Genomic DNA, 14,844 nt, shown 5'->3' on the forward strand with positions numbered 1-14,844 from the left:
CTATAACTCCGAAAAGAAGTATTTCTGCACCCAAGTTGGTCTATATTTTTTGTCTTATGTTGGTGTCAGGGATCACCTCCCAAACGTTGTCGGTGTTGTTTTGAAACATCCTGTATATATATATATATATATATATATATATATATATATTTGTCAATTTTACTTTATATATATATTAGCTTCGTGTATGAAGTTACATGTTTTGAACTTCAACGTAACCTTATTTCTTTCAGAATTTAACTGCTTGTCAAGAAATATTTGAGAAGCATATTAATGTCGAACAGCTGCAAGATGATCTCGAACGGATAAATCGTGTGACTATGAAAGCACCAATTGATATGGAAAGTGCTTCACTTGGCAGGAAAACTCTTGAATCATTGAAAGAAATCGAAAGGAATCGCCAGTTACTTTTAGCTCAACAAGGTAATTCTAACTGTATTGTTCGAAATGTAATATGTGTGTATTATCGTAAGGTAGTGTTGTAGAATCGCAGTAAGATTTTTCATCTGCTTCATTCAGTGGCAGCTAGTGTTAGTGTTGCAGCGTTGCGCAACGACCAAAGTATTTCAAGAAAAAAATATTATTAGCAATTGTAGTAAAGAACAGAAAACATACTTTCTAATACTACCATATATACTTTAAATAACATATTTTTTACTTCTGTAACTGTCCGTTTCGTTAATGTTTTAAAAAGCGAAAAATAATCCGTCAGAGAGTCTTTAATTTATATTTCGTTACAGCGAGCATACAACGACCAAATTCCTTCAGCGCGGCAATTGGAGCGAATGTTAAGTCTCCTTTCCCCTATCTCAGAAGTTAAAGGCTCTGGTCGTTGCAGTGCTTCTGCAACACAGCACGGTTTCCAGTGAATGAGAAGCTTTTTCGCGCTAAATAAGATCTCTGAATTTTATTTCACTAGCAGTTAACAAATGCAATTTGTTTTTATGCATTCATATTTTTAAATTACGGGACTATACTGAAGCAAATTAATATAATGACAATTAAAAAAAAGTGATTGCAGAATTATAAAATAAGAAAATATGTAGTAGAGCAGAAAACATATGAAAGTAGACCCGCATTTACAAGTTAATTCTTGCTTATATAGATAGTGAAGGCTTCTTATACAGTAATTTGTGAACCAAGTATTAATAAGTCAATATGTAGAATCCACCCCACCCCCTTGCTCTGTGGATAGTATTTTAGTATATACATATTTCTTTTATAAAATAAGTATATTCTATACTGTTGATAATTCCCACATAAAACTGTATGATGGGGAACACCACATTGAATTTGGGACTAGTTATCAATGCTCAGGGGCGTAGCCACCGGGGGGCGGGCACCGGGTCCGGAGCTCCCAAAAATTTCGAAACTAGACTAACATTTGTAGACTGTCCTAACAAACTATAGTTGTTTAACAGAGAAATTATTGATATAGGCTAAATATTTTATTTTACGCCTCATCATATACTCTTTCTTTTTTCATAAAAATAATCGTTCTATCATTTTCTCTAAAAATATAAGTGACAGTAATTAAGAATTACTTATGGTCTTTTCGGGTGCAGTATAAGACAGGTTCGATATTTCGTAGACGTATTGAACTTCCCTCAAATACTTTGGACCGCTCCCAGCTAACATGCTGTTCCTACATCTGGCGGGTTTCAAGGTTGCTTTCCAGAACATATGACATTTATAAGCATTGTTTCGTCTCATGTGGAAGTATATTGTGTCCGTCGTGCATTGCGTAACAACCAAGACGGCTGATTTGGAATGTAGTTTTTTTTTCTTTTACGCACATGTGTGTGTGTGTTGATGTGTGAATAGGGTTGCCAACTCTGTAAAATAAAAAAATCCGGCACCTTCTCAAAATTCCCTATGATATAGGTATAAGCGAGAAGTATCTCTGTTCGGATCTATCCATAGCAGGGAAATGTACTATCATGAACGAAAGTGCATTAGCACATATATTCTGTATATCCTTAGAACATTCACTAGTAAGCTTAATAGATACATTGTGCTATAAATGAGAAACTGAAATTGATCAATCGGCATTGATCAATTTATTGTATTTACTACTAACTACAATTTCTTTAAAATTATCGAAACAGATGAACAAAAGTATAATAATCTTCACGTGACAATTTTGGATTTGGAAAATGAAATTCACTCTTTAAACATATAGGGCCTTATGCAGAGTCGTTCTGAATTGTGATTAGTATCATACTAAAGAATTCGATTGACATATGTTTCCTGCAGTAGTCAGGCCTTTAATATGACGCTAATCACACGTCAAAACGACTCTGCATAAGGCTCTACTTCAACTACAGGAAATTGCTTTAAGAAGTCCTTTTCCTATCTTAATAAATGTATAAAATTCCTAGAAAGTAAATTTCAAATTTTCCCTGATACAGTCCCTGTCATCTCTCTAAAATTATTTAAACAGGTGAACATAATATATTAATCGTTGATAGATGGTGAAAGGTAACAGTTTTGGGTTTAAAGAATGACAGGGGATTCAATATCTATACTTCGAACTAGATAAAATTGCTTCGAATTAGATACAAATTTGAAAAACCCGGTCATAAAGGGGCTGGTGAGAAGTTTGTACCCGTCACCGGCTTTAATCAAAATAATATCATTTTTTTCCGGCCGGCCAGTTAACAGCCCTATGTATGAATATGTGACATTCGCAATTCATATACCAGTACCTCTTTTGTATCAGCTGTTTTGGTTATTGTGTTTAATTCTGTAAATAACCTACAAATTCTGAATGAATTGTATACCATGACTTCTGTAAATAACTTACAAAAAATTGTCCAGCTTTCAACTGAGGAAAAACTTGCAATTAAGGCTTAGACAAAACAAGCAAAGTACAATTCAGGAGAGTGTTCGTAAAAACACCGGTTTAAATTTACAGGACATCTTATGGCAGTAATGTTGTATACATTAGATACATTTCCACAATTTATTTTAAATTTTCCTAGACAAATTGTGAATAAAGCGTGTTCAATGTACATTTTGTATAACACTAATCTCTGCTACGAGCTCTCTTCAGTCTACACTGAAGAGGAATTAGGATCACTGTCAGGGACTGAGTTTGCTATAATGAATTGTTCGCAATAATCTAGAAAAAATATTTAGTGAATCTACAAAGCTTCTGAAATTAATATTAACTGTACAGCGGGGGACACTTCTAAATGGTACAGCCATATGGAGATTTACGGCTAAGGTGTACCATTTAGAAGTGTCCCCCGCTGTACCTATGGCGTTAGCAAAAGAAGAAAAGTTTTTTTCACATCAAAAAGAATTGACACTTTCAAGGAATTGAATGTCCCAAGAAAGATTATCACCATTGGTTGCTTTCCATCGAAAAGACCTGACAATAAGAATACCAGAGTTCAACCAGCATGTATTAGGCAGATTTGCTCCCATCAAAGAGAGAAGAATGAACTTACTAATTAAATAAGGTGATTAATCGGATAAAATGTTCTGCATTTTTTTATTTTTTAAAAACATAATTTTATTTAATTTCACATGTCACATAGCATTTGCATCTAAAGTTATGCTGATTAGTCAATGAGTCCACTTTATATCTTCTGTCTCCGATCGTTCGTGCTGCAACACCCGAAACCACAATCCACCGGCCGCCACTGGCTTCATTGCGTATTAACACCAGAGAACAGAATTATAATCGACTAAACTTAATATATGTATAATATTAAGGTGTCTTTATAGTATTAAGGTGTCTTTATAGTATTGAGTCTTTGGTGGTCAAAACTGAGAATACTTTTATTCTGATTTGAAAACAGCATTCTGATCACAAAATTGGGACACGTGGATTTCACAGAATTATTTTGAAATCAACATCTCTACAGAGACCGATACAAATGGTGATCCGACGGACCCAGATCCGGTGGATGCGTTAAAACCTCTCAGCCAGTTCTCTCAATTTCTAACGGGTCATTAAAAATATATACGGTCTGATCTTGTCAGCGTGATATACGACACCCTTTCCATTTACCGGTTTCTGCCGTTTCTTTTCAATAGCTAGGTGCACTTCAGCTAACTGTCGACAGTACTTGTCCGAGTCTAACATCCCTTCCGGCAGCAACAGCTCATAATGTTCGATGTCCTTCCAATCCCGCAAGGCACACAGATTTGGGCGTCAATGTGAGCTTTCCTACACATTGTGGTACTCTCCTTCCTTCAACTCTCCACAATTTTTTTCGCACATTCTTTTATCATATTTTCTCACTTCTCGTCACTCGTGATAAACCACTTCATAAATGATTCGAGCGTTATACGTTTCAGTAGAGCTTCGCAGATAGAAATTTGATCGAGTAAAAATTTTTGGATCAGATCAAGACTCTCAGAGTTGAACTTCTTTTAGTAACCACCTTTCTCCAAATAGTTTGAGATTGCTTAGTGATGGATGTCATGACTGCCTACATGCCGTACTTTTGCGATAATATTATCCTATCTTGCTGTGGTTGGTCGCCCGCTGCGACGAGCGTCTTGGGCATCGAAATTTACAGAATGAAAAGTACCGAACCATATTTTAGTTGTTGACATTGATAACATATCTTGTCCATAAACAGTAACACTCTTGGATCTGCGCAGCATTTGGTCCTTTATCGGAATAAAATTGTAAAATTAGCGCAGTTTTGCTGAAAGCTCACTCATCTTCATAGAGCAATCTTTTGTTGGATTATAAGAATTCCAATACTTTTTTTGTACATCTTCTAGGATCTACTGTCAACTGTTGAATGACGTTTAACCCGACCCGCTGCGCTTCATATATCCCGAGATTTGGGACATGAGTTCCCATGTAGTGCGCAAAAGATTCACTATGTTTTACCCCACCTGACATATGGCATACCATTTATTTTTGATTTTGAGTAAAGTCACAGCAACTGATAACCGTCCCTTATCCATACCCTTCGTAAGAAACAGCCCCTTCCGCAAACATACCCACAAGTGACCACAAACGTCTTCTGTACACGTGCTGAGAGACAAGGTTGTTACATTTTTTTTCTTTCTTTCTTGAAAATGTGTGGACACCATATGCTCTTTCTTATAGAGAAAACTATTGAGAAAACCGTAGTACAAACGTATTGTACGCGTGAATTGCGTAATAAGAAAAATGATCCAAGAAAAACGTTGTGATCCACTGCCTACAACATAATTCAAATAAGACTGAAATATCAATAATTAATTGGTTCATACTTAAATAACTTAAACTAGATATACAAATCACTAAACAACGCAACATTTATTTAAAAACAATTATTTTTAAATAAACGTTGCTTTGTTCAGTGATTTGTATTTTTAGCTTAAGAAAATATCAAAATTCTACGCAAATCATTTATGTAGACATACTTATTATAAAAAGAATGGTAAAGTGACTTACTCATCAATATCTAACTCAAATTATTCAAGGTTTGTACAGAATATTCCTTTGTCGGAAAGCAAGGGCTAAGAAACGATTTTTTAAAATATGTCCTGTAGCAGAATGAAAGAGGGTTCAAGTAGTTTTTGCTAACAATAGAGTATATCACAAATCCTTGAAGTTAGGAAAACTAAAGTAGGGAGATAAACTCTTCATTAAAATTAACCGAAAATATGTTTCAACGATTTCGAAAATCTCGCTCTTATAGGGGAAAAGAGAGGGTCTGTACTAATATTCAAATTTCCAGTTATTTGGTCAGAAAATGCTAAATGTGAAGATTCGCTTAAGAAAACGTGAAATTCAGTACATACACTTTTCATTTAAAAATACGTATTATACAAACCACGAGTTATAGATTTTAAAAACATCCGTTGCTGAAAAGACGAAATGAGCTCAATTTCTATAGTAGTATAATTATGATTTTATTAAAGAAATATTCTCAGGTAATTAGAAACAAATATAAATGCAAAATGTCAACAAAATTGCAAATTTGATTAACACCCGGTTGATAAAGCTGTCAGTTTCGAAACTTAAAATAAAATTGAAAACAGGCTATTATGAAAATGAATGTATATATATTTTACTTTTTTTTTATTGAAATCAATGTATTTCAACAGATTGCAAATGTCGTACATCAAAACGTATCCTTAGGTTAGTGATTTGGGCTGCGTTTATGGTCCACATCATCAAAGCCAATAAATAGGTGATATTAAAGAAATGTTGTTTAGACACTGTATATTACTTCGATATGTAAACTTCTATCACTAAAATAAACCCACTGGCTTGGGACGCGCGAAAACGATTTAAGTCAGTCTTGACTAGTGTTGCCCACGAAACGAGGCATCTTGTTAAGTTTAAAGAAGTCTCATCTCGTCTCGATTCTCCAAGAATTACTTTCCGCCTGAATAATTTTTCGCTTTTTTCAGTAATTTTATATTCCTTACTTTTGAAAGTAGTCTTTGTAAATTTTTCCACTTAGTAATAAGAAATTTAAATGCTTTATGGGGTTAAGTGTTGAATAATTAGCCCTAATTAAAAAAGATACGTATCGCTTCCGTTTCTTAGTCAATGTTCATATTGAAACCAGGCCCGTAGCTAGGGTTGCCAGTGTATTGAACCCCCTTCGACCACCTTCAGGCCCCCTGAAACTTTCATGCTATGCTTCCTCAGCTTTGCTCCACTTCTAAGTAGACGATCCTTCGTTTTGTTACTTGAATCAGATGGGGGGGGGAGGGGCGGTGGCTTAGTGGTAGAGCGTTCACCTCCGGTACTTGGGGTCCCTGGTTCAATCCCAGCTCGCGCCATGTGGACTTTGTGGTGGACAAACACCGTGCTCGTGGGTTTTCTCGAAGTTATCCCGTTTCCTCCCTCTTTCTTCATTCCACCATTTCACTCATCTCTCATTATCACCGTCTCCTTTAGCCTAACCGGCATAACCGTGGGGCGTTAAACTTAAAGATTTCATTTTTGAATCAGAAGGATCAGGTTGCGGATCATATGGTGCCGCCGAAATACTTACCCACGGCCGAAAGAAATTAGATATTTCCAATCAGCGAGAAAATACGTAGACACCGGCATTCTACAATCACTTCGAACAAAATGTCGAAAGAAAGTAGAGAATTTAAATGTACGAACTAACAACTATGGACAACATTGGTGGTCGTAAGCAATAAATTGAAGCGTTCTATAAGGAACTGAGTTTATTGAAAAAGTATTCAGAGCTAAGGTTTTCCACTTCCTTCTCTTCGTTTCTTTAATTTTTAAAACAGTAGAAAAAGGACCTAAGTCTTTCTTTATATATAAATTTCAAAAAATTCATGCTTAAATTTACAAGTACGTGATTCATGTTATTCTGGCTTACAAAAACCGGAAAACTGTAAAATTCAAGGAAAGAAAAGGAAAGTAACCATATTACCTTAATGAATTTCTAAACTATAGCACCAAAAGAAAGTCTCTTGCAGGAATTGAGAATGAATATTTACCCTTTTATATGTAGTGTTTCCCCTTTTCACATTTTTTCCTTTAAAAATATATTTATATATATTCTAAAGAAAATAGGATGCGTTTAAAAAATGAAATTCTTCGTAAGCTCATTTTTCCGGATATATATTTTAAGGACAGTGAATAAACATGTAACTTTATCGAAAACTTCCGAATCCCAACATAATGCAAGTTGTTGTCTAGGTTGAAAAAAAAAAAAAAAAAAAAAATACATTTGCTTTCCTCACATGACGATCTGGAACAGAAACTTTCAAACAGCGAGAATCAAAGTCATTCAGTTCAGAAATCTGGCAGCATTGACTCATTCGCGACCTCCAGTGAAGTTTTGATTGCTAAGCCACAAGGTGTTGAGGAAAGTTTTTTCCTCTTCCAGGAAAAATAGTCGTTTATCTATGGCCTTAAAGTTTATCTTATTTACAAATCGTTGTTGGGAGTTTCAAAAAAAGTTGTTTGGAAGATTGAAGACTCATAAGAAATTTTTATATGAACCAATAAACTTAGGATAGGAGAGGAAATGACAGCCGAGAGTGCAATTAGAACGGAAGTTCAAAAAGGTTGCTGTCCCTCGCCAACAAACTAACTAATAAACTCTATGGCTTATTAAATCTGAGGTTCAATGTCGCTTTCACAAAATCTCTCCATTGACTTCTGTCCTGAGCCAACTGGATCCAGTTTCTACTTTGTATTATTATTTCCGCGAGATCCATCTTAATATCGTTCTCCCATCTGCCCCTAAATCTTCCTAATGGTCGTTTACCGATTACACTTCCAGTTAAAACTTCTGCGTTCCTGCTTTCTTCCATTCTGGCTACATGACCTGCTCACCTGAGCCTGCTAGACTCGATAACCCTACAATGTTTAATAAACGATATGAATTATACAGTTCCTCGTTATGGAGTTTTTGCAGTTTCTCATTCCCGTTCCTCTTGGATCCGAATATTTGTCTCAGGATTTTATTCTCAAATATTTTCAGTCTGCGTTTTTCCCTCAAAGTAAGCGACCATGTTTCGCGGACAACAAGCATGATGATAGTTTTGTATATTTTAAGCTTCAAATTCTTCGACAGAATTCGCGACGACAAAAGATTCTGAACTGAATAATAACACGAATTCCCTCTTTTCAGTCGACATTTAATTTCTTCATGATATGATTTTGGTCTGTTAATGTTCACCATAGATATTTGAAAGTATCCACTTTATCCAAATTATTTGATATTTTGACGCATCCATAGTTTGCAGTATTTATGGCCTCAGCGATCTTCCGTGTATTTAGTTTTCTCTACATTTACTTCTAAACTCAAGTCCCTGCACGTGTTTAACCCTAGAAATCCCAGTGGGTTCCAATGGACCCCACAACTATGTTTGGTAGTTTACCGTTCGTATTGATTTAACTCAAATTAAATGTTAAGTCGTTACTTTTTCTATTTTTGTTTGTTCTTTTTGTTGCGTAAGTATCATTTTGATTCCTTATTATTTTCTCTGAAAAATGAATGATATAATATTATTTACCAGATGGGATCCAATGGACCCCATGATTTTGGATTTTCTCTCCTTCGTTTATTAAGTTTCCAACAGTACCATGAATGTATTACTATTGTAAGATATTTTAGATCTTTCAAGTGCAAATTATGGTAAACTATAATACCAATATTGTTAAAAGTACAATGTACTGCTTATGATTTTTAAAAGTTTCTTTTAAAATGTAAGTAAAATACATATTCTAGCTGTCAATTTGACTTTTGTTCTTTTTAAATTGAAATAATCTTTCAATGCAACGTTGACGAGAAAACAGAAGTGCGATTCCGAATGTTTCTAGTGATTTCCGTAGTGTTTTATGTATTGACAATGAGTGAGAGAAAACAAAAGTACCTTACTTGTGACAAGTTGCTCAGTTTCTTCGTATGCAAGAAAGTGTGGATTCTGAAGAAGACAGGGACTACTTACCTTCAAGTGACAACAATGAACCAGATAATGTTTTCTTGGAACGAAGTGGCAGTGATAGTAACTCAGATGAAAATTATAACAGCAGGAGACATTAGATTAACATATTCTATATTTCAAAAATTGCTTAAATTTGGCATGTTCAACTACGTACAGCGATTCAAGGTAGAATTCCAAGCAAAAATATTGTTAGTGAAAAAACAGGACCTTCACAATGTGCGGCTAGAGAATGTAACTAAAGATCATCAGCATTTGTATTGTCTTTTTCGGCCTCCGCTGCTGAAATTGATATGGATGTGGACAAACAGACAGGAGCGGATACTTCTTCGTGATCGGTGGAACAAAATCGATTAAACTGAACTGAAGAAGCTTGTAGGTACGTTTTTATTTATTGGTGTATAAGTCCAAAAAGGAATGTATCAATCAATTTTGGATTCGCTCAGATGGACGTCCAATATTTTGCAAGATAATACGTCGTAATAGATTTCACATTTTGAGTGATGCGATTTGATAATTCAGCCAAGGGACACAGAAAAGATCCTCCGATAAACTAGAGCCAATCAAGGAATTGTTTGATATGTGGAATGCGTATTTGAGAGAAACATATGTACCAGGACCAAATATAACAATAGATGAGCAGGTGCTGACTGTCAGAGTCAAATTTTCTTCAAAATATACAAATCTTCAAAACTGGGAATGTATGGTATTATAATTTGGGCTATATATGAGTACAACAAACTATATCTGGAAGATGCAAGTAAACACGAGGAAGTGTTGAGAAGATTGCAGAGAAATCGAACAAGATAAAAGAGCGGTCATGAATCTCACGGAAGAAAATTCAGAACGGTGACCGCAATATCACGGTGTTAATTTTTTTCACAAGACTAGAACTTGCACAGAATTTTCTTTCAAAGCGCCTGACGTTTGTTGATACAATACGACGGAATAATTCAGAATCACCATCAGATTTCACGGTTTCTAAGGAGAGAAAGAAATTCACAACCATGTTTGGAATTGAAGACAATATAATGATAGTATCTTACTATCCTAAGCCATCTAAAGTTGGAACTCTCCTTAACAATGCATTCTAACCTGCCACAGATGAGAAATCAGAGAAACATAAACCTAAAATCATAGAAGGTTATAATGCAAACAAAGGAGGAGTGGATACCATGGATCAAATGGTTCGGCATTTTAACATCAAGAGAATCACAAGAAGATGGCCCATGCCCTTATTGTACGACATCGTAGATGTAAGTGCATAGAATGCTTATATGTGAACTTTACATCACTCCGTGTCTTCAAAGAATAACTCAAGACGGAAATTTTTAATAGCACTTGGGAAAGAGGAGGCGTTCAATATGAAGACATTTGTGATATTCTAGCTACTTCAAGGAATACACCCAAGGGTGAATATGAACCAGCCCGAAAGAAAAGTCGTTGTTCCATATGCGACAGTGAAAAGGACAGAGAAGACAGATCAATTTCCACGAGATGCAAAAACTGTTTGCAGTGAACACAGTGTTCGGAATTAAAAGTTGTATGTGACATTTGCTTAAGCTCTTCGTAATGAACGTTACGTTATTGGATAAATATATTGCATCAACATTTTTAACAATTTCTGTTCTCTGAGTTATAGAAGAGTTAAAATGTTGTGTTTACTCAAAATAACATAGCAGGTATTACAATGAAATTAATTGTTATGTTTCCAGAAATATGTGTGTTTCTAAATAGAAAATTAAAAACAAAGTGAAGAAAGAATTGGAAAATGGTAAAACGAAAATAAACATTTTAAATATCCTAATTCGGATATTGTATTTTAAATATGCGAAATAACAAAAATAGTTCTAAAAGAACTTTTGGAAATAATAAAATAATATTCTTATCCGGGATGTATAATTATGAATTTGAAATATATGAACATTACAAGAACTGATAACTAAACCACTGTTATACTGTGATGACAGTAAAACAAAGATTGTTTCTTACTATTCCATTCCTCGTTTACACAGAAGGAAAGTGCACTTAAATAATGAATTTTTGGTCCTGGGGTCTAATGGATCCCAGTCGTATTTAACGTCAGTATTATTTTCCGGGATTCTAAGGGTTAATAAGACCTCTGTATTTCTTTCTATTGTTTTCCTATCATCTCCTATGAGATTTACATCATCAACATACGCCATAACCTGGTGAATACCATTCAGCTTTAAACCCTGATTGCTACCTTAGATTTTCATTATAGCGTAATCCAGAACAAAGTTAAATAATGACGACAATGCATTTCCTTGTTTCAGTCCATTCTCAATGCGAAAGCTCGTAGGCAAGAATTTCTCTGCTCGGATCTTATTTTCAGATTCATTTAAACAATCTTAGGTAATCTAAATAACTTTTCCGGTATTCCAAATTCTGTAAGAATGTTGTATAATATTTCCCTCTTAATCAAGTCCTAAACCTTTCTAAAACGAGTAAATACTTCGATATTGGTCGAATGGTAAATATCTGATAGATAGCTGATCGATTTCGATTTAATTTCTTCATAGCGATTTCTACTTCTATTCCCCTACGCTCTGGAATATACGATTCTGCCGTGTGCATTTCCCTTTCTCCTCGAATATTAGATTGTTAAGCAAATCGTCACAGAAACATTTCCATCTATTCAAGATGCTGCCTATATCAGTGAGAATTGTTTCGTCGTCTCTCTTTAATATATGACCACGAGGTTGATGGCCTTTCTTTAATTCGTTGATGCCCTTATACATGTCTCTCTCTCTTTTTTTTCTCCTATTAATAATTTATTTTTTTGAAAAGTAAAGTTTTAATTTTACTTTTCAAAGAATCGCGTTTCTTCTATCTAAATGGCTGTAGAAGTTTCTCATTTGATCTCAACAAAATTTTGTGTAGTTACATCCTTCAGAGTTTGTAACCAACACAGTTTTGCCTGTTTTCTCTTCTTCGCTAATTTATTTTATTCCTCGTCGAACCGTGGTTTGTTCCGATGTATTTTCGTGTGTCTCAGTTATTCTTTTGTTGAAATTTTAACGCCATCTCTAATTTCAACCTAAGTGTCCTCAGCACTAGTGCACTCCAGACATTCTAAAATCGACAATCTATTCGACACTTCAATCTGATATTCCTCTCTCGCTTGGCTTTCCTGTAATTAAGCCTTTCTGTTTTCCTTTTTTCAACAATAATCTTTCTCTTATCGTCACTGCTACCAGGTAGTGATTAGTGTCACAGTCAGCTCCTCTTAACCAGCGAACATCAGTTATACTAGCTTGACCTCTTCTATCTACTAAATGTGACTCATTTAATCATGTATTTTTCCATCTGGTAAAGTTTAAGCATATTTATGAACGTCACGATGTCGGAATTTTGTATTCCTAAAGATAAGATTTTTGGATGTTGCATAGTTCACGAATGTAACGTCTTTGTCATTACTTTTCTTATGCAGACTTTCATTCCCAATAATCGGTTTGAAAATATCCTCTCGTCCTACTTTCGCATTGAAACCTGATAATAGAATTTTCATATGGTATCGTCGGACGTGATCAAATATTCGTTTTACTTCATCGCGAAACGTTTCTTCTATATCGTCATCCTTACACATTTTAAGCAATAATATCACACCATTGTCCATTAGAAGTAACCAAAGAAATTCTACCATTAACGAATTCAATCCGTTTAAGTGCTGATATTATTCGTTTGTGAACGAAAAAACTTGTTCCTGGTTGGTTGTTTTTATTTCCTTACGCGTAAAAGCATAAAATTTGCAGACTTCACTGCCCCTATTCCTTCCCATCTAACTTCCTGAACACCTACTAGGTCTATCCTATATTTCTCTTAAATCATTCTTTACGGATTTTCACGCGGTTTCCCTATAAATACTTCTTATATTCCATGTTCCAAATCATATGTCCATTTTACTTTGCTCATGTCGCACCACGTCGTTAGTCCTGGTCCGAGCTTCTGTGAATGATTCTGAAAAAGTGTATTTTTTCTTACAGGATGAGGTTGTTTCCCTCACACCAAACCCCCAAGCTGGAGAATCACCCCTTATCGTCTGTCCGTGATTGCTTATTCAATATATTCACGATAACCTCTATATTTAGAGGCCTTCTCCTGGATCCGCCTTAGGATGTGCCATGCTATGGTGACAGGAACTCACATTACACGGGTCTCTCGCCAACATTATTTTATTTAACATCTATCTAGAAGTAATAGTGAAAAAGAACCTACATAATGAAGATGATGTTTCGGTAGGAGATAAAATGATGATGTATGCGATTCGCGAAAGATAACGGCGCTTGTTGCGTAATCTGAGAAGATAAGTAGTAACATTTTAGAAAACTTGAAGATGGACTGTGAAGAATACAGGATGAATTTAAATGTTAGAAAGACAAAAGCCATGGTGATTGGAATGAAGCGATCTGTGTCAAATATAGAAGTAGGAGGAGAGAAAGTAAAATAGGTTACTAGTTTTCGATATTTTGGTAGTATTATTAGTGATGGTGTGAAGTGCGCACATGAAATAAAAGCAAGGATAGTAATGCTGAAATAAGCCTTTAGGAGAAAGAAAAATATTTGTAGGATCTTGAAACAAGAATTGAGAAAAAAAATATAGAATGCTTCCTGTGGAATATTCTGCTGTATAACAGAAACATAGACATTACGCAAAAGTGATGGGAGACGACTGGTAGTTCGTGTGGAAAAGAATGGAGAGAATTAGCTGAACATGCTAAAGGATATCATGGCAGGAAAGAGAGGAAGAGAGCGAAGGAGGCTACAATTGATGGACGATATTAAAAAGAAAAATCGTTGTGAAGAAGAAGTTAGCTGAAGACTATGCAATATGGAAGCTTCTAAGTTGCGGAAAGTGACCTGATGGCAGAATACCTGTGATAATGATATGTTAATAAATCTCACTATAAGAATCATCCGTGGGTGACAGATTATGATAATAAAATGAAATGTTTGTATATTTAACTTTGATTGTTCTTTCATAAGAGACCCGAAGTGAAATCAGATTTTCGTTAAATGTTCCACTGTTATGCTCTTTACACTAAAGAAGACGGATGTTTAATGAAAGTGAGTAATGGTGAAATTTACTTTTTTATCGTGCTCTCCCACCGCGAATGAACATGAGATCACCTTCACCGAAGGCACACGCGCTAGCCACTTAACCGGGTGAAAAGACTATGAAGAGCTTGTGGCATCCAGTATATCAGATACAGGAACTGACAAAAATATTGAAATTTATTTTTCTAAGTTTATATACTGTTTCTCGTCCTGAATGCAAATTAATGTCTATTTAAACTGTAAAGTATTCTAACGTTCCAACATGTGGAAATTCTATCGTGGCAGTGTCCAAATAATGAAAAAGACAATTAAATAATTTTAAAAATATGATTCCTTAAACGTTATCCACTTCATGTACAAAACCTATGATATTGTATC

At 35.0% G+C, this 14,844-nt stretch overlaps 1 protein-coding gene across 5 annotated transcripts in view; it reads left to right on the plus strand.

Annotated features, from left to right (window-relative positions):
• The window catches only part of LOC145660611 (pleckstrin homology-like domain family B member 1), an 865,216-nt gene that overhangs the window by 621,251 nt on the left and 229,121 nt on the right, over positions 1-14,844 (plus strand). For all 5 annotated transcript variants that reach the window (XM_081725879.1, XM_081725875.1, XM_081725878.1 and 2 more), the window contains exon 13: positions 234-423. In XM_081725879.1, the coding sequence (XP_081582005.1) occupies positions 234-423 (190 nt within the window). The remainder of the gene's footprint in view (positions 1-233; positions 424-14,844) is intronic.

Source organism: Thermobia domestica, chromosome 9, assembly GCF_964235325.1.
Source record: "Thermobia domestica chromosome 9, izTheDome1.hap1.1, whole genome shotgun sequence".
In the NCBI taxonomy this organism is placed as follows: Eukaryota; Metazoa; Arthropoda; class Insecta; order Zygentoma; family Lepismatidae; genus Thermobia; species Thermobia domestica.